The sequence below is a fragment of the Lotus japonicus genome, chromosome 3, assembly GCF_012489685.1.
Source record: "Lotus japonicus ecotype B-129 chromosome 3, LjGifu_v1.2".
NCBI lineage: Eukaryota > Viridiplantae > Streptophyta > Magnoliopsida > Fabales > Fabaceae > Lotus > Lotus japonicus.
In genome coordinates, this window is record NC_080043.1 from 30,746,321 (window position 1) to 30,756,833 (window position 10,513).

The following is a 10,513-nucleotide window of genomic DNA, read 5'->3' on the forward strand; positions in this document are numbered from 1 at the left end:
ATTGACATCTACCTCCTATTTATAGGGCTTGGGTACTACCCATTGGGCCAATTGGGCCTCCGCGATTGAGGCCCAATTTCAGGCCAGGTACCCGCCCTTGGGCGGGCTAAACCCTGGGCGTCGCCCCTCTATACGCCCAGGGTTTAGCCCGCCCAAGGGCGGGTACCTGGCCTTAAATTGGGCCTCAATCGCGGAGGCCCAATTGGCCCAATGGGTAGTACCCAAGCCCTATAAATAGGAGGTAGATGTCAATTGTAAGGGACTTTTGGCTCATTTGATGAAATTACACATGAAATTCAGCATTCTCTCTCTCATTCTCATTCTCTCTTTAGCACATTCCACAACTCTCTAGGTACTATCCCTTCTTTCAATGTTCTTTCCTGGCCACCACGACTCCTTAATCTTGTAGGCGCTTGTACACCATCTTTCTAGGTCCCGCGTCAATCGGAGATTCATGTATTTGTGTATTTCCTTGCGCCTATTGGCGGTTTGTGTTTCATTTGCGCCATGTCGGCGACCTACACGCTTTATACATTCTTTGTTAATCCCGCCAAGTAGCGTGGCTAGGTGATCTTCTAGGCGGGGAAGCTATTGCAACTAGAAGCTTGGGAGTAGTTCCTGCGCGTTGGTCGAAACCGCCAGCCGAGGAACGCCGTACTAAGTGGAAAGTGGCAACGGGCGACCTGCTAGGGGGATCACAAGGGGACAGAGATTGGCGGTCACATTTTGAAGACACACTTCGCTCTCCTGCTTCGAGCTTATGGACTTGCGGACCAAGGGCGCTCGCCCTTCATCTTTTCACGCCATGTTGGCGACTTAGATTTTTGCATACACGATGGATAAGCATTAGGCAGTTATAGTTTTCTTAAAGACACACTTAGCTCTCATGCTTCGAGCTCATTGTCTTGTGGACTTGTGGACTGGGCGAGCCCCTAGAGGGGCAACGCCCAGGGTTCTGACCGCCCCGTGCCGGGTCCCCAAGCCAGTAGGGTTGGGCCTCGTTCAGCCAGGCCCACACGGCCCATTAAGGACACTAGCATATGGGGGCACAACACTACCTTTATAAATAGGTAGCAGATACCAATTATAAGGGACTTTTGCTCATTTTATGAATACACACATGAAATTCAGTTATTCTCTTGCTAGATTTCTCTCTTGAGTGCAATCACTTCTCTCTCTTGGGGTTACACCCTTTCTCAATGTTCTTACCCGGAACAGTATTGGTAGCAGACATGCATATTCACTTAGTATGTGTTTGGTTTACGTCCATTTATTTCAGAATCTATTCTAGATCAGCAAACGTGGATCTGCAACAAATATTGATGTTTGGATACTTCATTTTAGAAATCGATTTCAGCACTCAAATGTGGATCACACCGATGCTGCTTTGGGTCGCTTCTCCGTGAGAGAGAACCGATTCTCTCACGGATCTGGGTTGCATCTGAGATCTCATTTTGTTTATACCCATTTTCTCCCTACACCTAGGCCTCTATTTTAGATCTGGGCGTGTGGGGGATGATCTTAGAAGAGTAGGGAATTAGAGAGAAAAAAGGCATGTTTCCCAACATCCTCCATGACCAGACTCTTCTTGCTTTCGATCTCCACTGTTTCTCCTTTCTATTTGTTCATCTCTATCCTCAGTTTCTGTTCATTCTATCCTCTGTTTTTTTTTTCGCTGTGTGCGGCTATTCCCCCTACCTGTGGCCAGGGACGGATGCACATTAGACATGGTGGCGGCATTTGCCCCCACATGATTCTACAAAAATATATTAATGATACTAAGATACTAAGTGTTTGTTATCTCACACATTAGAAAATTCCCCCACATAATAGAAAATGCCCCCACACTATGATGTATTTTCAAACTTTTAATAGTAATAAGTTATATTTTTCATGTTATAAATTTATGTGTGTATATTGCCCCCCAAAACAATAAATTTATGGATCCCTCACTGCCTATGACATGTGTGTGCTTTTATTAACTTAGGGTTAAATTAGATTATAGTTTTAATTTTTTTTATTGATAGGCAAATGTTAGTTCTTAGTCAATTAGCACAAATTATCACTTCTCAGGATTCGAACTCTGGTTATTCACCTGCAATTGCTGTCACCCCACCCTAGATTATAGTGTTAGTGGTGGTGTTGGGCTTAGTGGCCCAAACGTGCATGCTGCATAGTGTAGGTATCATGTGTTTAATGGGTTAATTATTTCACCAAAGAAAAGTGTGTTCATTATTATTTATTATTTTTTATGTTTTTTTATTTCCATATTGTTGTTAATTGATATATTTTGATATGGTATTGACTTATCGTGATTGTTGTTTGTTTCCATTTAAATTAGGCCCCTTCAAATTATTATCTTAAAACAATATTTTAATGGTAGTTGAATGAGATTAAATCTATATTATTTTTAATATATTATTATTAATTTAGTGAAATAAAATTAAACAATTTTTCTAGTAGTATACATTTATATATAATTCTTAATCCAATGAAATAAATTTATATATCACTCCTATATTATTTTTAATTTAGTGAAAGTAGATTAATATATTAATTCATATTCATACCCATTTTTTGTCATTATATAATCAAAATCAATTCTAGTTAAAGTTACCCAAACAAAGTTCTATTACAAGAATCGCGTTTTGATAAACGTATCTAAACATAAATCACTTCATTTTAATTAAATCACGTTTACCAGATCCGATTTTACTACTTCTGTTGTTGTGAAGTTAATCACGTCCGTATTTAATGACTTTTAAATCAATACAAGAAACTTTGTAAGAGAATTTATGTGATGAGTTATTATGTCCCTTGTCATCACGGACGATCCACATTAGTGGCTTTGGGGGCAAATGCCTCCACAAACTTTATATGTTGTTTATTTGTATAGCAAAAAATATGTTATTTATATTATTTGTCCCCATTAAATCTTTTATATGTATGTGTATGTATTTTGCTCCCACAACTAAAAATGCTGAATTTGTCATCAAATCCATCCATCGATTAGCTTTGGATAAGTAGGAGGCAGCATACGTTTCAAATTGAAACTCCAGGCCTTTCACATCACACCTTGCTTAGATAAATATGGCCAGTAAAATTGTGCAAAATCATGCCTACAAGTCTAGAAGCATACTAGCTAGACCAATTTTAAATTTGTAGTAGTAGAAGCTTATTTTCTAGGAGTTGGTTGTTTCTTGAACAAGTAACTTGTAAAAATATTGAACCGGTGAATTGATAAACTAAACTCCCAAGGGGACCTTATAGTAATATCCCACAGTCCATTTTAATATCAGTGCAATTTGTTTTAATTTTATTTTAAAGATTCAACAACTTCCGTGCTCTTTTAATTGAAAATTGCCTATTTTAACTAATGAAAACGACTTGAGCTTCTAAACACTGAGCATGATCATTGATTGTTAGAAATCTGGGTGTGATAATCCTGGATAAAGTCAAGAATCGTGAGCGTCCACTTTCCGAACAAATTATTTCGACCCTATAATTGCCTGGGTTCACGAAATCTTTGTTGGGATAATACTTGACAATCAATCTGTTTCTTGGCACAAGAGAACAGATAACGAAAAGTAGAGATATTCTGTTTCTAGTTTTCTGTGTATAATTCCTTAGGCTGCAAGTAACCTTATATAGAGGTTGCACGAATGATCACAACTGTTTGACAATAAGTCACGATTTTTCAAACAATTTCAAACTAGGGTCACAACCTGGCAGCGGGACCCCAGCCAGGGGCTCCGCTCCTTGGACCCCGGTTCGTATTCGCGGTCAATTATGCGTTGGCTCACCGAGCGTGCACTCCGCACTAACCTGACTCGATTCCGAGCCTAACGCGTAATTGCATCAGCCTATAGTAGATCACATTACTACTAAAATACATTGATGATTCTAAAATCACCAACATTGATCAAATTTGCACGAGAGATAGTACAGTGGTGCAGTGATAGTCAAACACAACATATATAGGTACATGCAAAAGACGCTGAATTAATTTAGCTAAAGATTAGAAATAGAGTTTCAAAGTCCTGAAAAACAATAAGAGTTCTTCAACCTCATTCCCTTATTTTAGTTTCTTATACACTACTCCACACTATTCTTGTGGACCAATACTGTCACATAAAATATAATGAACTTATAAAAAACTAATGTAGATTTTGCTCCAACCACAATTTCTTATATTAGTATTGCCACCCCTTGTGCCTATATATTTTATTAATGGCTTATCCAAAAAAAAAAAAAAAAACTAAGTCTGACAATACCACATTGTTTTATAATTTTTATTTTCTCTTAATTTAGATTTAAAATTTAATATAAAATCAATACTTTAATTAAACATTAACTTTATTAATTTTTTTATAATACTTTATTAATTTGTATAAACAAACACAAAAAAGCAAAAAAAAAAAAACAGGCTGAATGAAGCCCAAATGGTAAAAAAAATCTGGCCAACAGGTTAAAAGGAGCCCAAACGGCCTAACAACCTGCTCCAGCCAGTCTAAAAGGAGCCTACTTTATCTTCAACCTCTCAATAGCAATCATTTAGAGCTTTGAGTCTTAAGAACCTGCACTAATGAAGAGTAATCGCTTGATTAGCGAATCATTACGTTAGTTTCTCAGTCGACTGACACAACTAACATAAAATTCAATCTCTCTATGTTCGAATCTCTCTTTGATGGGGTTGGATGTAGTTATTTTGATACTTATGTATTTTATGTGATTCTCTTTAATATAAATCAAGCTCTTTAATTTATCTATGATTTAGTGGTTTTCTCTTGATATTCATGTTAGCGGAAGCTACAACGTTTTAAGTCCGAACTTAGAGTTAATCACCTAATAATTCAAATTTCTAGACATATAGAGTTAGGTTTTTAGATCACTTAAACACCTAAACTTGGGAGGTTGTGTACCGATGTGGACCAGGGGTGGGCATGATAAGTTCTAAAGAAAAGCACGACCCATTTCATTAGACTTGTATTCGGAGAGGGCCCAATTCATACTGCGACCTAGAATCCACACAAGCCCCAACGTGAAGACATCTCACTAGTTAATTAAGGAATCAGGAGTGCAGTTTCAGTTTTTTTTTTTTTTATTTCAGTTTCACACACAAAAAATTATAACCACCCTTATGATAAACAATTATATATTTTTTAAGATGAAGACTTTTACCTAACCGAGAAAAACAATAGAGACAGAGACTAGTAATTTAGAGAGACTCACAAGTCTTTCTTCCAATTGCAACCTTTCTTTACAAGGTAGTATGCCACTAAATTACATTCTCTACAAATATGAGATATATATATACTTACCTTGACTACAGCAGTACAGCAACTTCCTTCCTTAATATGTCCATCCTATTTAAACCATTCTGTAATTTCCATGGCCTATTGGTAAGGCAATTAACCCATGCATTCAACAGCCTAAAGTTAAACAAACTATTTAAATATTATATTTGAGAAGCGTGAATGACGTGGTGACTGGTGACAGGCGTAGCCTTCACATCAGACGACACTCTTAACCCGCAAAAACGCCAACAACACAACAACTCAACAAGCACCACCTTGTGTGGATCACTGCCTTTATCCTTTTGTCTAAACAACCGCACTATCATTTCAGCACAACATACATATGCAAAACTAAGCTTTGCTAGTTGCATCGATTTCACTTCCAACAATTAGGTATATCCGTATATGTATCTGCTCTTTCAGTTTATATATCATCTTGATTCCTCTTCTTTTTCTTTGTTTTCCTATTTTTTCTTTTTTCATCATAGCTAGCCACGAATATCAATTTTATCACGGCGCCGAAACATGCCCTTCTCATGCTATGTTTCTATATTCCAGATGAACATCATTTCACGTCATCTCACGTCACATAATACATAATAATGTCAAATTAAACAATATTATGATATCTATTTTTCTCTTTTATAAATATCAATGTTATCCAATTATTTAATAACTATTAAGAGACTTAATAAACACAAAATTTCAATATGATAATAGCACGTGAAATTTCCATATGAGAAGATGTTAAACTCTATATATAGCTCATCCTATTTGTTGTTCTCAATCCCACAACAGCAAACCACACAGAAAAACACAAACGGGTGTTAGGTAAGTGTTCCCCCAGTTCAATAACTTTTTTAAATTTTTTCTTGTGTGTGTCCTTTAAAAGCCAAAACCACAAAAAATGATGTCTAGTCAAGGATGGCCAGAGCCAGTGAGTCGAGTCCAAGCCTTAGCTGAAAGTGGCATAAGCTCAATCCCTGAACGTTTCATAAAGCCCACGTCCCAAAGACCCACCAAGACCACCTTCACTAATAACCATGCTTCTGAGGTTCATGATGATGAGAACACCATCAATATCCCAGTGATTGATTTGCAACATGTCTATGGCGACGACTCGAGGCTCTGCGAGGAGACGCTAAAGCGTGTTTCTGAGGCGTGCAGAGAATGGGGCTTCTTCCAGGTGGTGAACCACGGGGTTAGCCACGAGTTGATGAAGCACGCGAGGGAGGTGTGGCGCGAGTTCTTTCACCTTCCTCATGAGGTGAAAGAGGACTATGCTAATTCTCCAACCACTTATGAAGGGTATGGAAGTCGCTTGGGTGTGAAAAAAGGTGCCATCTTGGATTGGAGTGACTACTTCTTTCTCCATTACATGCCTTCTTTGCTTAGGGACCAAGCTAAGTGGCCTTCCCTTCCAACATCTTTAAGGTACCTTAATTGCTCCCACTAGCTATACCTTAGTTTGTACATAAAGAGTCATTTTCTTGTATAATGTGTACACAATTAATCAAAATTCATACTTTTTAAAATAATAATTGAACTACTTGCAGATGATGTAGTATAGGTTTGCTTGAATATTTTTATCTCGTTTTGTATACTATGGATGCCTGAACCGAAATCCGTTATCATTATTTTGTATCTCATTTTTTGTCATATGAATCAAATTGTATTACGTGACTTAAAAACTACATACCAATTACCAATATAAGGTTATAAGTAATTATCCCATTCATGTTTACTTGAGACAATTTGATTTGTAAGATAAGAAATGAAACTCTATACAAGAACAACAGGGGACCTAGATCCTCGGGTGCATATTGGCATATTATTATTTTTTGCTAAAGGGGTACTTTTGGCTCAGTATAGATGAAAGTTTTGCAAGGAAGGGTCCTAGGGGAGTGGTATATAGAATTTGAGATGCTTGGATTAATTGGACCTTCAAGTTGGAGGGTGCTCCATCTAGGGTGGATTATAATTTATTTACACCTTTTTTTTCTTTCATCACATTTTTACCTATTTTTTTCTTTATATTTTTTTTGTTCTATCGACTATCGAATCACATATCATATATTTTATTTATTTATCTTATCTTCTCTTTTGTGTGCTGTAAATGGGGTGATGATGTTGTTTCTTATTTTCATTTCACCGTTCTTTTTTCTTTTAATACATTAATTATAAATTATATCTTCATTTATCTATCTTTTATTTCTATAGAAATCTCTATATATGTGAGTGAATTTCTCGTGCCATTCAGTCAAGTAATCAAAGACTTGTTGTTGAACGCACACTTCGTTTGAAGCGTGAATGAACTGGTACTTCATATTCCATATACATAAACAGTAAACACCAACGTGCAAAACGTGGTGGTATATTTGTCAAAGCTAGCCACACGTCAACTTAAATTAAAATAAATAATTACTAGTAATAAAATAATAAAGGAGAGAAGAGAAATCAAATAACATGCACGCTGATGATGACATGTTCAGACTTTAGATTTTAATGCGGCTTTAACTTGTGGACCCAAATAAATGTGGTCCACACTGATGGCCCAAGAATATTTCAGGGGCGTAGTTGGCAAATTTTACATTAACTCTGTCTTCACAAAATGGCCTTTCAAATTTCAATGGTAAGTGTCTTTCAATTTTCATTCTCAAAAAGACTATTTTACCCCTTCACCCACTATTCAATCTTGACTGCTAAAGAAAAAATAATCCGGTCACAGAAAAAAATAATCACTTTTGTATTGGTTTTTTAATCAAAGGAAAAATTAAGATATGTTCTTAAATTTTTTTTTTGAAAACCTTTTTTTAAAATTGTTTATTATTAATGCGGTAGTTAAAAATCACCGCAAAATGAGTGTATTTTTGTGTGAGGTACACCAATGTTTAAAGAATCTTTATAGAATCTTAAATATTAATCAGACAGTTTCGAAAAAATTAATGGGTTTGCTTTTGGTTTTTCTTATGTCTATGCATCTTAGCTTAAGTTGCTCCTCCTTTTGTTTGGCGCTACTTCTTTGTTGGGTTGTTTCATTGTGTTGTGGTTTTATTGGATTATTTATATCTTGTGAGTCTTTAAATCTTAAATAAGGAATAATTTTAATAAGTAATTTATTGTTTACTTTGATGATAATAGGAATGTGATTGCTGAATATGGTGAGGAAATAGTTAAGCTTGGAGGAAGGATGCTTGAGTTAATGTCAATAAATCTTGGCCTGAGAGAGGATTTCCTTTTAGATGCATTCGGAGGAGAAGATGATATTGGAGCATGTTTAAGGGTAAATTTCTATCCAAAGTGTCCACAACCTGATCTCACTCTTGGACTCTCTTCTCACTCAGACCCTGGTGGAATGACCATTCTTCTCCCTGATGATTTTGTGTCTGGACTACAAGTACGCAGAGGAGAACATTGGGTCACAGTTAAACCTGTTCCAAATGCTTTCATCATCAATATTGGTGACCAAATTCAGGTAGTCTCCCCTTCTCTCCTTAGACCTTTCAAATTCTCATACATTTCTCTCAGCTTTATAAGGTTCAAAAGTTAAAATGATTTATCTGCAAATTAGTTTTAAATAACATGAGCGCAGCTGAATGCTAGTTGTAAAAACATGTTATAGATGTATCAATTCTTAACATGATACACTATAGAAATGTGACTTTTTGTATTATTGACCAAGAAAAACCTAGTTCACAAATTAAAAGAGTTTCATTCTAAATATTGTAAATAACATATACTTAAAATTACTTTTTATAATAAGTAAAACTATGTTTCTCGTGGGTGCACTAAATTTTAACATATTATTTACAATATGTTCCATATATGCTAAACAATAATTTGTTAATATCTTTTTAACTTGTGAACTAAATTTTTCTTAATACTATAGTAACCGATTATTCAATGTGTAAATATTTATGTCTTGTTTATAATTTTAGGTGCTGAGCAATGCAATATACAAGAGCATAGAACACAGGGTGATGGTAAATTCAAACAAAGATCGAGTTTCATTGGCCTTCTTTTACAATCCCAGAAGTGATTTACTGATTAAACCTGCAGAGGAGCTTGTGACTAAGGACAGGCCAGCCCTCTACCCACCAATGACATTTGATGAGTACAGACTTTACATTAGGACAAAAGGACCCTGTGGAAAAGCACAAGTTGAATCCTTAATTTCCCAAACGTGATTCGATTTCAATTAATGGACGCTTGATTTGATTCTGAGTAATTTACCATCTTGCACTTGTATTTATCATGCCCAAATCACTATCCCCATGGAAGATATAAATTTACAATTACATTGATAATATTCTGTTTTTAGAGCAATAGTTACAGTTCAAAAAAACAAAATAGTTGTGATAGCTAGAAAGACCGCCGCACAGTGCAAACTATTAGACTACACATAATTTTGTTGTTGTTTTTACCGATACACTTTGTAGCAGTAAAAAATTACAACAAATATAGTACGGATCAAGAAAAAATCTGTTCCATAAATAAAAAGAGAGTTTCATTGCAAATATGCTGTAATAAATAATTAAGAGCATGTTGTAAATAGCATTTAATCGCACTATATATCTCATTATAAATCATTTTTTAAAGGCCGAAAAATTGCATATAAAAATAGCATAAGGGGTGTTACAACTTGTATACAAGTGGTCCTAGATACTTCATTCAAAGAATAGAAGCAAGATAAGATAGGAAGTGATCTGGGAGAGATCAAGCTACCCGTTGACAAGGGGTAAGAGAGAGGGGATCTGGACGCGTTGAAGGACTCCAAGTAGGCAAGGTCCTGGGAGGGGCTCCTGCAAGACACTCCGATGCTAAAGTCAGTGAGAGAAGTTGTAAGAATGGTGAGTTTGGAGAGAATACGTTACCTTTTGATAGAAGAAGTGTTCCCTTTATATAGGAGAGGTAGAATTAGGGTTGGAGCCATGCAACGTCATGCATGGCTCGGATCACCGTTAGATTTCCTGCAGAGGAACAGTGATCCAACGGTTTGGGGGCCCTACGGATCTGCACCAGCCAACCTACCCCCTAGGGTAGTTGGCCTAGGTCAACCTCTATATAGTGGGTCCCGGGTTCCTTGTCTTCACCCTCGGTGGGGGGCCCAGGAGCAGGGGGCTCTTAGACTCCCCCAAACTGTCCCTTGGCTGGGACGTTCCGTGGGGCCCAACCCCGTCCTGGGTGCCCTGTCTGTCCTCGGTCAGGGTTCCCGA

At 36.6% G+C, this 10,513-nt stretch overlaps 1 protein-coding gene across 1 annotated transcript; it reads left to right on the forward strand.

Annotated features, from left to right (window-relative positions):
- Nucleotides 1–6,072: 6,072 nt before the first annotated feature.
- On the forward strand, nucleotides 6,073–9,604 carry LOC130749621 (jasmonate-induced oxygenase 1-like). Its single transcript, XM_057602999.1, has 3 exons — nucleotides 6,073–6,731; nucleotides 8,439–8,772; nucleotides 9,236–9,604. The coding sequence occupies exons 1-3, from the start codon at nucleotides 6,205–6,207 to the stop codon at nucleotides 9,482–9,484; spliced, it is 1,110 nt and encodes a 369-aa protein (XP_057458982.1). The 5' UTR covers nucleotides 6,073–6,204; the 3' UTR covers nucleotides 9,485–9,604.
- Nucleotides 9,605–10,513: the final 909 nt, after the last annotated feature.

What these genes read in the sequence shown, in the direction of transcription:
- LOC130749621 (XM_057602999.1), top strand. Translation starts at nt 6,205, where the DNA reads ATGATGTCTAGTCAAGGATGGCCAGAGCCAGTGAGTCGAGTCCAAGCC. An exon ending in TCCCTTCCAACATCTTTAAG is followed by an intron (nt 6,732 to 8,438) that starts GTACCTTAATTG and finishes TGATGATAATAG; the next exon opens with GAATGTGATTGCTGAATATG. An exon ending in ATATTGGTGACCAAATTCAG is followed by an intron (nt 8,773 to 9,235) that starts GTAGTCTCCCCT and finishes TTATAATTTTAG; the next exon opens with GTGCTGAGCAATGCAATATA.